Raw genomic sequence first — 20,230 nt, 5'->3', positions numbered from 1 at the left:
TATAGTTTTAACACCCTACTTTCCCCAATGAGCCTTTATAATTGCCTTTTTTCTCCTTCCTTGCTACGTCTTTCAGCTCCCTTTTTTCAACTTGACAACTATTCCCGCCAAGCTATAAAGGCCTGGGGCAAACAGCTCTTCACCAAGCATTATTCCTCTATTTCTCCAACACTATACTCAAATTCCTTCTTTCATGAAAAAAGATCCTTAAATACTCTAAGACTCCCTCAATGTCTTATAGCTACTGTTTCTCTTTCTTTGGCATAAATGACATACATTTAGAGTGGACATATGTATATGTATAACTGACTCACTTTGCTGCACACCTGAAACTAAAACATTGTAAATCAACTCTATCCCAATAAAAATTTTTTAAAAAATGTCATACACTTAAAGGGAAATCAGAATAGTACATATATTTACTCCTCTCACATCCCCCTAAATCTAGAATCTGAAGATTCTAGAGAACATAGATAATGGTTTTTGCTTGCTTTGAATCAAACCTAGTACAGAATGGACACTCAAATATTAAAAACAATAACCTTCAGTTATGCAAGCAATGCAGCAATCCTAACCTCCTTGTCCAGGTTTCACTGGCAGGCTCATCTCTGGTTTCTGGAGCCCTACTAACGACACAGGGTTAATGGTGGATGAAGCTGAGAGTTGATTAGAAAGAGGCCCATCTCCTTCGCCATCCAATTGTGACCTTTCCACAAGCTCCTTGTCCCCTGGCTGGTCGTCCATTGGAGGATCCATCAGCACATCTGCTAGCTCTTTTTGCAGCTGCTGTTCACTTCCATTCCCTATAATCTAAGGGTCACAAGTATATGCAATCAGCAAAATGAGAGAGGCCAGTACTGATTTAAATGGGTCCACATCTAGAGAAAATCATCAGCAATTCTTTTGATATATAGATATCTTCTGAATGTCTTTAAAAAACAGAATAAATCAAGATCTATAATAAATAAGAGCTGCAGCTGCTCTCTTAATTCATACAGTTTTTCATGAAAAAGTGTATAGTGAATTTGAGACTAATACCCAGAAATATATGTGATAGTCTGTCAATTTTATTAAAAGTTTTCTACAGTGTCCTAAACTAATAACAACTAAAATATTTGTAATTTTACTTGTCTGATGAGAAATAAAGCTTGTTAAGAGGAGAAGCTTCTCGGACTTACCTGGTGGCGCAGTGGTTAAGAATCTGCCTGCCAATGGAGGGGACACGGGTTCGAGCCCTGGTCCAGGAAGATCCCACATGCCGCGGAGCAATTAAGCCCCTGCGCCACAACTACTGAGCCTGTGCTCTAGAGCCCGCAAGCCACAACTACTGAGCCTGCATGCCACAACTACTGAAGCCCGCGCGCCTAGAGCCCGTGCTCTGCAACAAGAGAAGCCACCACAATGAGAAGCCCGTGCACCACAACGAAGAGTAGCCCCCCTGCTCACCACAACCAGAGAAAGCCCACGCGCAGCAACAAAGACCCAACACAGCCAAAAGTAAATTAATTAATTAATTTTTTAAAAAAAAGACGAGAAGCTTCTCTTATGCTTAAGGAAAAGGGAAAATGTGTTTGCTTCCAAAAATTATCAGTAGAAACATACTTATTAGGTAATAAACCATCACATGCATTTTTACCACCCTTGCTATAAGTAAGTCTCCTGTATTTCTGAGGGAGACTTCTCTGACATAAATAGTTCTTAAAGTGCTGAGACATTTGAATAAAGCTGGGGAGATGCACGTATAAAATGACCCTGAGGAACAGAAGCATTCCATTTCAATGTCAAGTATTTTTCTAGAGTCATGATGGTTTATTATTAGTTGCTCAACAAGGAAGTAAACAAGTGCAAAATCAAGTGGAGACTGCCCAACGCTAAGGAAAACCACAAGTGACAAAACCCAGTATTGTCACCAAATGCTTATTCAAGAAATACTAGAAAAATTAACAAGAGAATTAATTTAGGAAAAGGAAATCATGATGAAAAAAACGTGTGCTGATTTAGGAGGGTTTCTGAAGACCAAAACCTGACAAAAAGTTAAAATGGGTGGGGCTATGAGATTGTTAAAGACAATGAGGTCTTCCCAGTAAAATTAAGACACAGGAAGCAAAATTCCAATAACAGAGGTACTCTGGACTACTAAGGAACCCAGTTCAATCATCTTTTGTAACTCTATAAAATTCAAGTCCCTTTGGCTGTAAACTATGATTGAGAAACAGTCTAAAGTCTTTTTTGCTACATTTTCCCAAGGAAATTCTAACATGTCAGCTATTCTTGCCTTGGAAATAAGGGCCGGAGAGGTGTTCAGTCTGTGGTTTCAATGACAGCATCTGTTTTTGTGAACTTCCTTTTATATTCAGAGTTTACTGCTACTGGAACTACAATTCAGTCAAATAAGTTTAACTCTTTGTTATGCCTGATCTTATACATCACAAGTGTAATCAAATTTCTTTTTTCAGAAGTTCTGCTTTCAAAAGTTTTTTAAAGCACCTAGAAAACAAACTAGAGCTTAGTTCTAATTAACCTCTTATTTTTTCAGAACTGGATAAGAAATACTGCAGGAATCACCTGCAGGAAATAAAAGATAGCCTAATTGAATCTAAACCATTGTCCAAGTGGAAGGAGAAATAACATAAGTAGGATATTTACAGCTCCCTAAAAACAGATGAAGAAAAGATATTAGACTCCACGTTTAAGCAATTAGTAATTATAACTGCGAAGGTTACCATTAAAGAGCAAACTAAACTGAAGACATATTTTACATGCTATGAGGTACTGTTTTTTCTTTGGTATACAGGCTAAATAAACTCAAGTTTTCTTTTGGATAGGCTACCTCCACTGTAATATATTCACAAAATATATCACAAACCCTGAAAGAAGCATGTTTATATGTTTGTCTTTTGTGTTTATACATGTTTATCTGCATTCTTCCCTTGTTTATAAAGTCTATAAACGTAAGAACTGCCTTCTATTTCCTTAACTCTTCCTTAAAGGGTAGGAAAAAGTAATGCACACACACAAAAATGATTTTTAAAAGCTGCTTAAAAATAGCAACCTAACTTATGCTTTGAATAATTAGGTCCAATACAGTACTCAGCACTTACCATGTTAGATCATTTGTGCACCTTCAATCCAATTTCAAACTTAACTATCTGCACATAATTTAATACTTATCTCAATTAAGTTTTTTGTTTTTTAAAAGACAGTCAATTAATCTTCCCTAGGCTTATCTGGGAAACACTCAGCAATGCTTTTCAAGGTTCTCAAGCTTTGGCATGCCTCAGAATCACCTGGTGAACTTGTTGAAACACAATCTGTTGGGCCCTAACAAGAATTCCCATTCAGTAAGGCTGGGATGGGCCTGATAATTTGAATTTTTAAAAAGTTTCCAGGAGATGGTGATGCTGCTAGTCTGGAGACCACACTCTAAGAACCAACCTTAGATTAATGGTTCTTAACCATGACTAAACAACACAATTACCAATATCACCAGGGAGCATGTTAAAATTAAAACACCTGATCCTCCCTCTATCCCCTCACCTCCTACCCTAGCAACTAAATCAGTCTCAGAGATAAAGCCTTGGCATATGCATTTTTAAGAACCTCCACAGGTGATTTACAAAACAGGTGGCAGGCCAGATTAGGCCAGCAGGCTATAGTTTGCTAACCCCTCGTATAAATGAACAGCTTAAACCAGCAACTGCTTGTCTCTGACTTCTTGTCATAACAAAAATAAACTCATTATTAGCAGGGCTTTCTGTTCCTTGCTGCCAACAGCATTCCTAACAGATACCATGATGATCTCTAAAATAAAGGTAGTTGCAGGTAAAGTAATCAAGACACGGTATTAGTGAAAGGACAGATAATACAGACCAAGGAAACAAAATAGAATCCAGAAATAGACCCACACGTACATGGCCAATTGGTTTCAACAAAGTTGGCCAGATAATTCAACAGAGAAAGGTACTAAAACAAATGGTGGTGGAACAATTAACTTGACATCATACATATGCAAAAACATCAATCTCTTTACGTCACATACAAAATTAATGCAAAATGGATTGCAGATCTAAATGTAAATCCTAAAACTATAATATTTACAGAAGAAAACACAGGAAAAAGTCTTTGTAATCTTGGGGCACAAAGGTTTCTTAGGACACAAGAAGTATGCATAAAAGAAAAAACTGAAGTGCACTTTATTAAACTAGAAACTGCTGCTCGGAAGACACTGTTCACAGAATGAAAAGACAAGCCGCAGACTGCAAGAAAATATTTACAAATCATATGCCTGATGAAGGAATTATATCCAAAATATACACAGAATTCTTATAACTCAATAATAAAACAAGCAACCCAATTTAAAAAAAGGGCATTTCACCCAAGAAGACAATGCAAGCATTTGAAAGAAACTCAGTATCATTAACCATTAGGGAAACAGAAACCACAATAGGATGCCGCTATACACCTATAAGAATGGCTAAAATTAAAAACAAAACAATCCTGAAAATACCAAGGGCTGGCAAGAATGTGGAGCAACTGAAAAACTCTCATACACTGCCGGTGGGAATACAAAATGGTACAGTCACTTTATGTAAATTTTATAAAGTTAAACATACACTTATCTATGACTCACTCCTAGGTGTTTACCCAAGAAAAATAAAAATACATGTCTATACAAAGACCTGTCTGTGAATGTTTATAGCAGCATTATTCATAATTGTCAAAAACTGAATACAAAGTAAATGTTTATCAGCTGGTGAATGGATAAACAAACTGCCACTGATACTAAAATAACATGGATAAATCTCAAAAGCATTATTCTAAGTAAAAGAAGTGGACACAAAAGGCTATATACTGTATGATTCAATTTACATGGCATTCCGGAAAAGGCAAAACTATAGAGACAGAAATCAGATCACTGATTGACACAGGCTGGGAAGGGGAAAGATGAATGACTAAAAAGAACTATAAAGGGACTTTCTGGAGTAATGAAAATATTCTGTATCTTGACTGTGGTGGTCGTGGTGATTATATAAGAGTTTACATTCATTAAAGTTCATAGAATTGTATACCTAAAAGGGCTGTATTTTACTGTGTGTAAATTTTACCTCAATAGACTTAAACTAGAAAGGGGATATTGATAGTGGGAGAGGCTATGTATGTGTGGGGGCAGAGGTTATATGGGAAATCTCTGTACCTTCCTCTCAATTTTGCTGTGAATCTAAAACTGCTCTTTTAAAAAAGGCTATTTTTTTTAAATAGAAAAAAATTATGGTTTCTATGAAAGATGCAATTTGAGAACACAACTGTTCCTTTTCCCTACATGCCCCTCAAAAGGTGTTCGTCCAGGATTCTGTTTTTGGCAATAACTTCATTTTACAGATTCTCCTGTGCCATTTCATCCAATCCCAACGATACATAAACAATCCCTAATATACATCTACAACCCCTCCCTGTCTAATGGACAGACACCTTCAGCTAGATACTCCAAACTTACTGTCAAAACTTAACTCTAATTCTCTTCCTGTATCTTTTAAAAAAAAATTAATGAATTGCACTACTTTCCACTCAGTTACCAAATGAAGGATTACAGTCATCCTTCACTCCTCTCATTTCCACACTACTCACAAATCCTACTGATCCTTGCTCAACTGCCCATTTTTTTCCTTCTGTCTCTCTGCATAGCTAACACCATAGGAATCTCTTTCATTTTACATAAGCCTACTGGAAAGGTAGTAGTTTCCCTGCCTTCTTTCTCACTCCCCTCTGATCTATCATTCATATGGCCATTCAAATTACAAGTGCAAATCTTAGTTCTGATCAAGCACTGCCTTATTTTTATACCCTCCCATGCTTCCTCAATGTCCATAAGATAATGCCCATATTCATTACTATGTTCTATGAGTTTCTCACAACTCTGCCCAATTTACTTTTCCATCTCTTATCTGTCACATCAAACTACTCAAACTCCCCAAGACACACCATAAACCTTCAAACATCTAGACTTTGCACAGACCGTTCCCTTTCCTGGAAAACCTTCCTCTCCTTTGCCTTTCTACTCTTAAATACTAAGCTTAAATTCTGTTACCTCCTCTGAGAGATCTTAAGCCTGATATATTAGGTTTAATCACTCCCTCCTTAGAGAGTGCTACCAAAATATTAGCATACTTGTTTATTCCAGCATTGCTACTTGTTTTAGAGAATATTTGCTTAGTGGGCCTCTCCAACCAGACTGGGCATTAATAGATAGCAGAGACCGTTTCTTCAATTATCTTTATATTCCCAAAGCTTCGGGTAGCTGCGGGTACAGGGTATATTTACAATACATGTTTAATGAACTGAATTTTATAAATGCCAAGAATAAAAGCCAAAGTATTCTTTTATCCAATTTGGATATTGGGTATTCTACAGATTTTGGTTTAGTGCTAGAAAAGGAAATCTGAAAGATTTATTTTAGCTTTGTTAACTACTTAAAAATAAAAAAACAAATACCATTTCCTATTATGACTGTCATTAAACCTTAACATTTTATGAGTGTCATTAAAGTTTAACATTTACCATAAGAATACTGGGCAGGACCAAATAGCATGCTACAAAACACAAACAATTATCTTTATTTTGAAGTCCAAAAAAGACTTCTAACTTAATTTAGCCCAAATATAAAAATTAAAAAGCAAAGCCGATATATATGGATAATACAACTAAGAATCATATTTAGATTTGTGTTCATCTCCACGTAATCTTTAAGAAGAAGAGGGGAGAGTTCTTTAAAATAGTCCTGAATTGAGAAGAAAAAAAAAACATTAAATAGCCAAACATAGACATGAATGTTGGCAAGGACAGAGACTGTTCAGTGAATATTTATTCATAATTCTACTTACAAAGTAGAGTAGTGGTAAACAAAACAAAAACAAAAAACACAACTGGAACAAGAGTTGGCTTGTGGCACAACTCCAGGGGGCACCATTCACATCACAGACTATGTGAACAGCACCCCCCTGGGATTGCACAGTGTAGCTTATGCAACTGTACTTAGTAGTCCTACTTGGGCTCCACAATAAGACAGATCTGAGATGGGGACATGCCTCTAACACTAACTCTACTGGCTATGGACAAATTAACCTCTAGAAGCCACAACTGTCTCATCTCTAAAATGAGAATGTTGGACTTCCCCAGTGGCACAGTGGTTAAGAATCCGCCTGCCAATGCAGGGGACACGGGTTCGATCCCTGGTCCAGGAAGATCCCACATGCCGTGGAGCAGTTAAGCCCGTTCGTCACAACTACTGAAGCCCACATGCCGCAACTACTGAGCCCACGTGCTGCGACTACTGAAGCCCACGCGCCCAGAGCCCATGCTCCGCAACAAGAGAAGCGACCACAACGAGAAGTCCACGCACTGCAATGAAGAGCAGCCCCTGCTCGCCGCAACTAGAGAAAGCCCGCACTCAGCAACGAAGACCCAGAGCAGCCAAATAAATAAATAAATAAATAAAATGAGAATGTTAATACCTATCTCACAAGATTGTCATGGTTCAACGATTCAGTAATATGATCACTGGACACTTATTATTTACGTTATAGGCAGGCACTGAATCATGTGATTTTTATAGGGTTTGTCTCATTTCCCACATCTCAGTACCTGCCAACTAGTAAGCATCCGATTAATATCTCCCTACCCAACTTTCAACTATTTCTAAATAAACTCTGGTCCACCTACTGGAGGTGAAGTTAAAAAAACAAATAATAACTTAAAAAAAAGTAGTTCTTCCACTTTCCTTGGTCCAAAGAAAACTAAGAACACACCCACTATTTATGTGCAAAAGAAGCATTACTGGAATAACATCTGTCCTTTCTAAATAATATCAAATAAAAGTAATAACTTGGGGGCTTCCCTGGTGGCACAGTGGTTGAGAGTCTGCCTGCCAATGCAGGGGACACGTGTTCGAGCCTTGGTCTGGGAAGATCCCACATGCCACGGAGCAACTAGGCCCGTGAGCCACAACTACTGAGCCTGCACGTCTGGAGCTTGTGCTCCGCAACAAGAGAGGCCACGACAGTGAGAGGCCCGCGGACCTCGATGAAGAGTGGCCCCCGCTCACCGCAACTAGAGAAAGCCCTCGCACAGAAACGAAGACCCAACACAGCCATAAATAAATAAATAAATAAATTTAAAATGCATTAAAAAAAAAAAGTAATAACTTGAATGGTAGAATTGGCTACAAGCCCATTTCCTTGAGAGCAAAACTGCATTTATAGAATCAAAGGACAAAATGTTCCAAAGGCAATATCCAGTCATTTCCTGGTCTTAATTTTCTGCTTCTAACTTTATAGCTCCTGTTTCCCTTCACTGCAACAATACCAACTAGGCTCTACTTGATTTACCAGTTATACAAAGCTACTTTAGGCAGTTTGAGATGCTTTTCCAGTACAGATTTTATGTCTTCAAGAAAGCATGCTTAGGAAATGAAAGTGTGTGCTAGAAAAATCCACAATCAGAAAATTAAAGATAAATTCCTGATGATCTACAGTTCCCACTACTTGTGTCATACTGCAGTGAAAATACAAATGAAAATGGTTCAAACTAAGTAATTTTACTCAGCTTCAGGGTAAGAGCTGAGCCATTTCAAAACAAGTATATAAATCTCGTCTTATCAGAAAGCAAGGCACAGGGCTTCCCTGGTGGCGCAGTGGTTAAGAATCCGCCTGCCAATGCAAGGGACATGGGTTCGAGCCCTGGTCCAGAAGATCCCACATGCCGTGGGGCAACTAAGCCCGTGTGCCACAACTACTGAGCCTGCCACAACTACTGAGCCTGCACTCTAGAGTCCGTGAGCCACGACTACTGAGCCACGACAACTACTGAAGCCCACGCGCCTAGAGCCCATGCTCCACAACAAGAGAAGCCACCACAATGAGAAGCCTGCGCACCGCAACAAAGAGTAGCCCCCACTCGCCGCAACCAGAGAAAAGCCCGCGTGCAGCAATGAAGACCCAATGTAGCCAAAAATAAAATAAATAAAAATTAAAAAAAAAAAAAAGAAAGCAAGGCACAAAAGAATCAGAAGCCCAATTTGGATACTGGAAAGTATAGTAACTAATCTCAAAGGCACTCACAGATTCTTTCTGTGATCTTTGATAAATCACTAAATCACTTTGCGCCTCATTTATAAACCACAGTTATTCTGAAAATCCATCTCTTTATCTTACTATATAAAATAAGGACCAGAAAAACAAACTAAAATTACCATTAGGAATTATTAACATTAATTTAAAAAGGGAAAGGAACAGAACCTTGTGAATTCATCTTTAAAAGTCAACTGGAACTTCCCTGGTGGCTCACTGGTTAAGAATCTGCCTGCCAATGCAGAGGACATGGGTTCGATCCCTGGTCCAGGAAGATTCCACATGCCGCGGAGCAACTAAGCCCATGCACCACAACTACTGAGCCTGTACGCCCTAGAGCCCGCACGATGCAACTACTGAGCCCATGTGCTGCAAACTACTGAAGCCTGCGTGCTGCAACTACTGAATCCACATGCTGCAACTACTGAAGCCTGCGCGCCTAGAGCCCGTGCTCCGCAACAAGAGAAGCCACCGCAATGAGAAGCCTGCACAGCACAACGAAGAGTAGCCCCTGCTCGCTGCAACTCGAGAAAGCCCGTGCGCAGCAACGAAGACCCAACGCAGCCAAAAAAAACCAAAAAAAATGTCAATTGAAGAAGGACCCAAAATACTTATGAATGTTTTGCTAAATAATGGGATTATGGCTAGGTTTTACTTTACTTTTCTTATTGTCTGAATTTTCTAAATCAAGCATATATTATTTTTATAATTACAGAAAAAAATGACAAAAAAGCTATTCGCATCTTGGGAGAAAAAGAAAAGCAAGCACATTCAATTCTACTGCATGCAGTGGTCCCGATTCCAGGCTCTTTCAAGCCTCTTGATCTTTCCACATGTCACAGACTCTCTTCTTTGGGAAATTCTTAATGACTCTTTAATGTTCTGCTGAATTGTTACCTACTCTATGAAAACCTTTCTTTTCTTCTTCAGGCAACAATTATGTTCTCATATAATTCTGCTCATATCTATATTCCAGCGATTGATGAATTTTGTCATGATGACATATTTACTTAAGTGTCTCCCCCGCCACCACTCTGATCCCCTTAATCAAACTGTGTGTTCATGGTTCACTAACTTTGCTTGAATAAAAGATCTGCATTTTAGAGGACAAGAGCAACTGACTCCAATATAATTTCAGAAACTGAGTCAGAAGATTAGTTTAGGCAGTACTAAGTGAGAAGGAGTGACTTCTGTATCTGCTAACTACTTTAATAAAGCCTGGCAACTTTTTTCAACCAAAATAATGTCAGCTGGATTTTTCAAGAAGAAAACTCTATGAAGATTAAAAAGCTTAAAAAATCCTCTAACTGAACTTTCTGCCTCAGCAGTACTATCTCATCAATGTACCCCAACCAGCATTTAAAGAGTATCTTTGGGGCTTCCCTGGTGGCGCAGTGGTTGAGAGTCTGCCTGCCAATGCAGGGGACATGGGTTCGAGCCCTGGTCTGGGAAGATCCCACATGCCACGGAGCGACTAGGCCCGTGAGCCACAATTGCTGAGCCTGCGCGTCTGGAGCCTGTGCTCCGCAACGAGAGAGGCCGCGATAGTGAGAGGCCTGCGCACCGCGATGAAGAGCGGCCCCCGCTTGCCACAACTAGAGAAAGCCCTCGCACAGAAATGAAGACCTAACACAGCCATAAATAAATAAATAAATAAATATTTTTAAAAAATTAAAAATAAATAAATAAATAAATAAAATAAATTAAAAAAAAAAAGAGTATCTTTGGCTAAGAGCTAAAGGGTGTAAGATTCCCACACCAGGGAAGTGAGACAGAGAAAATGCAACACGTTCTGAACTTATGGAAAATTCTCAGATTTTGATGTGAGTTGTCAAAACATTTCATAAAGAAAAATACCTGTGTTTTTTATAACTACACCATCACATAAAGCTTTCCTTTAAAGGGTTTAACTGAAGCATTATCCTCTCTGAGAAGCCTTCCCCCTGACTCCTCCCCCAAGCTGAGATAAGTTTCTACCTGCTCTGTTCTATAGCATCCTTTCGTTAACCTCTATCATAGCACTGATCTAATTATACTCATGTTGAAAATTAAATATGGCCACAAAATCTCTACAGCTCTTCCATCAAGAGATATAGTCTATTTCTCTAAACCCATGAATCTGGGCTGGCGTTGTGACTTGCTTTTCTATAACAGAATGTGGTAGAAGTGACACCATGTAACTTATAAGCCTTAGCCTTAAAAGAGGTCTTGCAGCTTTCACGTCTGCCCTAAGACCACCATGCTGTGAAGAAGCCTAAGTTGAAAACCACATGGAAAGAGAGACAAGGTCAAGCCCAGTCCCCAGCCAACGCACCAGCTGAATGAAGTTGTATGAGCCTAAGCAAAACCAGCAAAACTACCCAGTCAATCCATAAAATCATGAGAAATAATAGTTTTTCAAATCTGAGTTAGTTTGTTACAAAGCAAAGACTAGTAGAAATGACTGCAACAACATTTTTAACAAGTGTCATCTACCCTAAGCTATAAGCATCTTGAGGACATGAACTATGTCCTATTCATCTTGATTCTCATTCAGCCTTTTAAGAACTACTCTTTGGCTGTGATGTTCTACACTTTCACTGTCATCCTGGTTGGGACTCATTTTGTTTTTTTAAGCTGAGGGTTTATATCCTTTATCACTTTTGTAAGATATTCAGCTATTATACCAATTTCCTTCTCTCTCATTCTTTTTTTTTTTGGTTGCGCTGCGCGGCACGCAGGATCTTAGTTCCCCGACCAGGAATCCAACCCGTGACCCCTGCAGTGGAAGCACAGAGTTCGAACCACTGGACCGTCAGTGGTCCCCTCTCCCTCATTCAATTCTTAAGGAACATTTAGGTACATGTTGGTCCTTCGCATCCTAGTCTCCATGTTTCTTAATTGCTTTTTCATATTTTATCATCTTTCAATGTTATTTTCTGAGTAATTTCCTCAGATTTATTTTGTAGGTAATATATCTGTTGCACCTTTAATTTCACTGGGTCTAATTTTCACTTGTGGAAGTTCTATTTTTAGTTTGCTTGGTATATTAAAATCTTTTGTAATGTTATTTTCTAACATTTCCAAAATTTTCTTTAAATCTTTAGTCATTTTAATCATACCCATCTTAAGGTTACAGCTAATTATTCAGATGCCAAAGTTTTGGTGAGATTTGATCTTACTGGGGGTTTGCTAACTGTTGCTCATGGTGAATTGTCCTTTGTAAATTTTTTTTTTAAAGGTTAGTTTTTTTAAAATTTGTTTTATTTATTTATTTATTTATTTTTGGCTGCATTGGGTCTTCATTGCTGCGCACAGGCTTTCTCTAGTTGAGAGGAGCAGGGGCCACTCTTTGTTGTGGTGCGCGGGCTTCTCATTGCAGTGGCTTCTCTTGTTGTGGAGCACGGGCTCTAGGCACGTGGGCTTCAGTAGTTGTGGCTCGCCAGCTCTAGAACACAGGCTCAGTAGTTGTGGCGCATGGGCTTAGTTACTCTGCGACATGTGGGATCTTCCCAGACCAGGGCTCGAACCCGTGTTCCCTGCATTGGCAGGCGGATTCTTAACCACTGTGCTATCAGGGAAGCCCCATTCTTTGTAAATTTTGCATTGTGCACTATTGTTTATCAGAGTTACCTGTGGGAATACTATGCAGCCTGGGTGGCAAACATGTCCCTCCATAGTTTTACAGTTGATTCTGTCAGGTGTCCCAAGAGTATTACTAACCCAGGAACAAGAAGGTAGTATAAATTAAAACCCCAAACATACATGAAGGCAAGCCTATGGGTACAAACACTCAACAAGACTCCCCTCCAATCAGTGTCCAAGGTAAGACAGAGAAGCTTCCTTATTTTTTTCCTGTGACTGTAGGCAGGTTACTATTATTATTTTTCAAGTATATCCTTTCAAGTTAGGATGTATCCTGAGCGTGCTTTATAAGGAAATCTCAGTTCCAAAACCTCTCTCTGTAAAATCCAAGGCCTTATCTCTTACCTAATTTACCTATCAAAACCCAAGTCCACTGGTTATAAAGAACAGCAAATTCCCCCCAGAGTAGGCCCAATGTCAGCTCATACATATAGTTCTGGCTTTCATTTCCCTCTTTGCTTTTGTTCCTTGGGGATTTTCTTTACATATTTGTGAATACAGCTATACAATTAAAAGGGTATTTGTTGGGACTTCCCTGGTGGCGCAGTGGTTAAGAATCCGCCTGCCAATGCAGGGGACACGGGTTCGAGCCCTAGTCCGGGAAGATCCCACATGCTGCGGAGCAACTAAGCCCGTGAGCCACAACTAATGAGCCCTCGTGCCACAACTACTGAAGCCCACGCACCTAGAGCCCGTGCTCTGCAACAAAGAGGAGCCACCGCAACGAGAAGCCCGCGCACCGCAACGAAGAGTAGCCCCCACTTGCCCCAGCTAGAGAAAGCCAAAACTCAGCAATGACCCAACACAGCCAAAAATAAATAAATAAATAAATAAATTTATTTTTTTAAAAAAAGGGTATTTGTTATATATTATATTTCATCCAGCTTTCCTAAGTATTTTGTATCGAGACATTTTTAGGTTTTCTATGTCATCATATTTCCCAAAATGGAGTTCTTATCCTCAGTACCTAACAGTAGTTGGTAGATTACTAGCTGTCAACTGAATATTCAACAAAACACTCAATTAGAACTTCAGGGGTGGAAGAGTGACAGACCTTTCAAATGTATCCTCTAACTCCACTGCAATTTTAAAATCTACCAGGGGTCGAAAGAACAGTTTCATAAAGAAGTGTGGGCACCACTGGCAACACATCTGTAGATATCCTATTATACTTTCTTCTGATGACAGATCTCACAGATTTAACAATAATTTTTAATCTTCACTTACTAGTTCTGTAGCCAATAAACCAATATGCTGTGTAGATGTACTGAAATTACATGGAAATACATAGAGGAAACATTTTAAATTTGGAAAACATGTTGCTCAATTTCCTGGTCTATAAAACAGAATTATCGGGGCTTCCCTGTTGGCACAGTTGAGAATCCACCTGCCAATGCAGGGGACATGGGTTCAAGCCCTGGTCTGGGAAGATCCCACATGCCGCAGAGCAACAAAGCCCATGCGCCACATCTACTGAGCCTGCGCTCTAGAGCCTGCGAGCCACAACTATTGAGCCCACGTGCCAGCAACTACTGAAGCCCACGTGCCTAGTGCCCATGCTCCACAACAAGAGAAGCCACTGCAATGAGAAGCCCGCACACCACAACGAAGAGTAGCCCCTGTTCGCCGCAACTAGAGAAAGCCTGGGCACAGCAATGAAGACCCAACACAGCCAGAAACTAATTAATTAATTAATTAATTAATTTAAAAAAAAACCCAAAACAGAATTATCTCCTTTTGGTGAACAAGATAAATGAGACTGAGCAAAAAGTTCTCTGGAGAAGCCCTGAGGGTCCTTCCCATTTCCCAAAAATGGTTCATCAAATTAGAAACAGGAAGAATAAGTCTAACAGTACTTCAAAAATTAACAAGAAAATTTTCGACAGGAACAAATCCAAAAGGAGAGAAGACTGATCTATTTGCATCTGTACTCACTTATGCTATCTTCCTATTTCAGAAACTGTTCCTAGGCTAACCCTTCCACTTATACACACAAAACCCTTTTCCCTAATTGAATCAAAGATTTTGCTCTCATTTTGTAGTAGCAATGTCCCCCTTTACTGAATAATTCTTATCAGTATATAAATATCATAAAATCCCTCACTGGAATCCATATCACCCTTCAGGTACCTCTCTATTTTTCAGCTCCTCTTTGTTAGCAAAAAATCCTTGAAACAGTTGTCTGTTTCTGCTGAAAAATCAGCTGGTAACCTTATGGGGATTCCCTTCTATGTTATTTGTTGCTTTTCCCTTGTTGCTTCATCTAATCCCATAGCTTTGAATACCATCTATATACTGTTGATGTCAGCCACAATCTCTCCTGAACATCAGTCTCATACATGCAACTAACTACCTGACATCTAAAAATGGACACCTAATAGTCATCTCAAATTTAATATGTCCTAAACAGGACTTTGATTCCCCTGTCCCCTGCCCCAATTCTGGTCTTCCTATCTCTTGCCCATTTCACTAAATGGCGAAACCATATACCTAACAGTTCAGGCCAAAATCTAGGAAGCAACTTTACTTCTCTCTGCCTCAAATCCCATATCTAATTTGCCCACCTTAATACCAATCAGCTCTACCTTGAAAATATATCCTGAATCAGAGGCCATTCACCCTCTAGTCCAAGCTAACATTCTCTCCCTTTCAGGACTAAAACAGCCTGCTCTTCTTGCTGTCAATCTTGCCCGAAGTCAGCACATGTGTATAGGTCTGGCTTTCAGGTTCCTCTTTGCTTTTGTTCCTTGGGGACTTCCTTCACTTTCTTGTGAATAGAGCTATGTAATTAAAAGGCTATTTATTCTATTTCATCCAGCTTTCCGAAGTATTTGTATTGGGACATTTCCAAATACAATTCACCCATTTAAAGTATACATTCTATTCTATGGTTTTGAGTATATTAACAGATATGTGCAACCACTACCAAAGTCGATCTTAAAATATTTTCATTACCTCAAAAAGAAAGCACCCTACCTCCTTAGGTATCAACTCTCTCTTCCCCCAGTATTTCCAGCCCTAAGCAAACACTTATTCATCTTCTGCCTCTAAAGATTTGACTATTCTAGACATTTCATATTATTGGAACCCTGTAATTAGTGGACTTTTGTGACTTGCTTACCACTTAACATAATGTTCTTCAGGGTTCATCTGTGTTGTAGCATGCATCATTACTTCATTCCTATGACCAACTAATATTCCACTCTAGACCACATTTTATTTATCCATTTGGTAGTTGATACACATTTAGGTTGCTTAGCTCTTTATATATCCTAGATACAAGTAACTTATGGTTTGCAAACATTTTCTCTCATTCTGTGGGTTGACTTTTCACTTTTTTGATAGTATCCTTTGAGGTAGAAAAGATTTTATTGTTGATACAGTCCAATTAAATCTATTCTTTTTCCTTTGTTGCTTATATTTTTGGTATATCTTAGAATCCACTGTTAAACCTGAAGTCATGAAAATTTACCCCTATTTTCTTCTAAGAGTTTTATACTTTTAGCTCTTACATTGAGATCTTTCATCTACTTTGAGCTAATTTTTATATATAGTGTGATGTAAGGGTACAACTTCATTCTTTTGAATGTGGCTATCCAGTGTCCCAGCACAATTTGTTGGGGAAAAAAATCCGTTCTCAACTGAATGGTATTAGTACCCTTGCTTCAATCAGCTGACCACAGAAACATGGTTCTGTTTCTGAATTCTCAAACATATTCCAATGATCTACATGCCTATCCTTATGTCAGTACTACACTGTCTTGATTACCACCGCTCTATAATAAGTTTTGAAATTGCAAAGCGTTGAGTCCTTCGACTGTGTTTATTTTCAACATTATTTTGGCTATTTAGGGTCCCTTGCTATTCCATACAAATTTTAAAATTGGCTTGTTAACCTCTACAAAGATGTTACCTGGGATTCTGATAAGGACTGCAGTGAATGTGTAGACCAATTTGAGGAATAATGCCATCCTAACAAGTCTTCTAATGCATGAACACTGGATGAATTTCCACTTATTTAGGTCTTCTTTAATTTCTTTCAACAATGCTTTGCAGATTTCAGAGTATAAGATTTTCACTTTTTTAAACAATGCAAAATATTTAATTCTTTTTAATGCTATCATAAATGCAATTGTTTTCCTACTGTCATTTAAGATTGCTCCTTACAAGTATATAGAAATAAAATTGATATTTGCATGATGATCTTGTATCCTGCAATCCTGCTGAACTTATTAGTTTTAATAATTTTTAGTGGATTTCTTAGGACTTTCTACATACAAGATCATATACAACTGCAAACAGAGATGATTCTTATTTCCTTCTTTCCAATGTGGATGTCTTTTAGATTTTTACATGCCTAACTACTCTGGAAGTAACCTCAAGTACAATGTTGAACAGATATCCATGTATTGAGCCTAAACGGAGGAGGGAAAAATCTACTCTTTCACCAGCGAGAATGATTTTAGCTGTGGGTTTTTCACAATTGCTGCTTATCCAGTTGAGGAAGTGCCATTCTATTCATAGTTTCATTTGTTTACTTTCATGACAAAGTGTTGAATTTTTATCAAATGCTTTTACTGTGTCTACTGAAATGATTGTCTTTGCTTTTAATTCCACTGATATGGTATGTTACATTAATAGATTTTAATATGTTAAACCAAACTTCGAATCCTTCGATTCCCACTTGATCATGGTATGTAATCCTTTTTATATGTTGATGAATTAAGTCTGCTGGTGTTTTGTTGAGGATTTTGTCTCCATATTTATAAGAGATACTGACGTGTAGTCTTCTTGTGATACCTTTGTCTAATTTTGGCATCAGGGTAATATCATCCTCATAAAATGAATTGGGAAATATTCTCTCCTCTTCTATTTTTTTGGGAGTGTGTTAAGTACTGGTATTCTTAATTACACATTTGGTAGAGTTCAGCAGTGAAGTCATCCAGGTATATTTTTTTATTGCTAATTCAATCTCTTGTTATATGTCTATTCATATTATTTATCAGTTTCATTAGTGTTTTTCTTGAAATTTGTCCATTTAATCTAAGTTCTCTAATTTACTGGCATATTACTGTTCGTAAGATTCCTTTATAATCCTTTTTATTTATGTAAGTTTGGTAGCAATGTTTCATTTCTGATTCTAGTAATTTGTGTCTCCTCTTTTTCTCTTGGTCAATCTAAAATGTTGTCCATTTTGTTGATCTTTTCAAAGAACCAGCTTTTGGTTTCATTGATTTCTCTATTGGTTTTCTCTTCTGTTTCATTAATTTTCACCCTAACCTTTTATTTCCTTACTTCTGCTTGTTTCAAGTTTAGTTTGCCCTTGTTTTTCCAATGTCTTAAGGTGAAAAATTAGGTTATTGATTTGAGATCTTCCTTCTCTCATAATATAGGAATTTACAAGTAGAAATTTCCCTATAAGCATTATTTTAGCTATATTGTATAAGTTTTGGTATACCTTCATTTTCATTCATCTCAAAGTATTTTCTAATTTCCCTTTTAATTTCTTCTTTGACCCATAAGTTATCTGGGAGTATGTTGTTTAATTTCCATGTATTTGTTAATTTTTCAGCTTTACTTCTGTTATTGATTTCTAATTCATTTCACTGTGGTTGGAAAAATAATTTAGGTGTACTTGAGAAGAATGTATATTATTGTTGTTGAGTACTCCATAGATATGTCAGGTCAAAATGGTTTATAGTGCTGCTCTGGACTTCTATTTACGTATTGGTCTCCTGCTTAGTTTTTCTATCCGTAATTGAAAGGAAGTATTGTAACAACAATTATTGTTGAACTGTCTATTTCTCTCTTCATTTCTGTCATTTTTTGCTTCATGTATTTTGAAGTTCCTTTATTAGGGATTTCATTGTTGGACCTTCCTGGTGGTCTGACCCGTATAGGATTATAAAAAGCCCATTTCATCTGTAGTATCATTATTTGTTTTAAAGTCTATGTTGCCTAACATCACTATAATCACTCGTTTTCTTGTGACTGTTGTTTGCATATCTTTTCCCATCTATTTAAATATATTTACATCTTTGAATCTAAGGTGTGTCTCCTAGATGTTGTTTTAGCCAATGCTGACAATTTCTACTTTTTGATCATATTGCTTAATCCATTCACATTTAATGTTATTATTGATATAGTTCAATTTAGGTGTGCTATTTTACTTTTTGTTTTTTATTTATCTGTCTCATGTATTTTTCATTCCTTTATTCCTCCCTTGCTACTTTCTTTAGAGTTTAGTAAATAACTTTCTAATGCAGCACTGACATTTCTTTAATATTATATATATGCACATGTATATGTATGCATATGTGTGCACGCGCACACATACATATACATATATACGTGCACACACCACTGTAGCAGTGCCCCTTTGGGTTCTTACTCTTCTTCCCCACCTCATCATCCCTCCCCCAAGGCAACCACTCTTCTGCTTTCTGTGAGTGTAGATTAGTTTTGCATTTTTTAAAATCGTATATAAACGGAACACACAGTATGTGCTTCTATTTATGGAGTTGGAGGGGATGTCTGGCTTCTTTCAATCAGCTTAATTATTTTGAGATCATTCATGACTGTGGTAATGAGAGTTCATTCTTTTTTTTTAAGAGTCTAAATACTTCTCACATATTGTTTTATTTATTTTTTTATAAAAGTTCCGAGAAAAGGTCTGTTTTATACATATATATATTCCAACTTTATTGAGACTTAATTGAAATAAAACATTATATAAGTTTAAGGTGTACAACATGATGATTTGATACACATATATACTGGAAAATGATTACCACAATAAGGTTAGTTAATACAACAACCATCAACTCACATAATTACCATTTTTAAAGATTAATCTCTTAGGAACTTTCAATTAATTATATAATGTAGTATTGTTAGCTATAGTCCCAGTGCTGTACATTAGATCCCCAAAACGTATCCACTGCCTAACTGGAAGTCTATACTGTTTGACCAACATTTCCTCATTTCTTCCACCACCACTGCCCACCTCTGGGCAACCACCATTTTACTCAGTTTCCATGAGTTTGGCTTTTTTAGATTCCACATATAAATCGTGGAATGTGGAATATGTTGTGTTTCCATATTTGTTTCTTTCAAGATGTTTTCTGATTTCCCTTTTGATTTCTTCTTTGACCCAATGGCTGGTCAGGAGTAGGTTGTTTAATTTCCACATATTTGTAGATTTTCAAGTTTTCCCCATTGTTTTATTTCTAGTTTTATACCACTAGTCAGAAAAGAATCTGGTATGATGTCAGTCTTCTTAAATTTGCTAAGATTTGATTTGTGACCTAACATATACTTGTTTTGAAATGGCCCCTCTTTTAGTTCCCATTTGCATGGAATAGCTTTTCATCTCTTCACATATAACACATGGATAAGTCTACGTGTGTCCTTAAAGCTGAAATGAGTCTCTCTCTTTTTTAAAAATTTATTTATTTATTTATTTATTTTTGGCTGTGTTGGGT

General features: G+C 37.7%; 1 protein-coding gene across 1 annotated transcript in view; it reads right to left on the bottom strand.

Annotated features, from left to right (window-relative positions):
* Nucleotides 1-20,230, bottom strand: part of RABGAP1 (RAB GTPase activating protein 1) — a 159,329-nt gene that overhangs the window by 109,450 nt on the left and 29,649 nt on the right. The window contains exon 3 of the mRNA XM_057548199.1: nt 576-810. Within this exon, the coding sequence (XP_057404182.1) occupies nt 576-810 (235 nt within the window). The remainder of the gene's footprint in view (nt 1-575; nt 811-20,230) is intronic.

This window comes from Balaenoptera acutorostrata, chromosome 6 (genome assembly GCF_949987535.1).
Source record: "Balaenoptera acutorostrata chromosome 6, mBalAcu1.1, whole genome shotgun sequence".
In the NCBI taxonomy this organism is placed as follows: domain Eukaryota; kingdom Metazoa; phylum Chordata; class Mammalia; order Artiodactyla; family Balaenopteridae; genus Balaenoptera; species Balaenoptera acutorostrata.
This window is presented reverse-complemented; position numbering and strand designations above follow the sequence as displayed.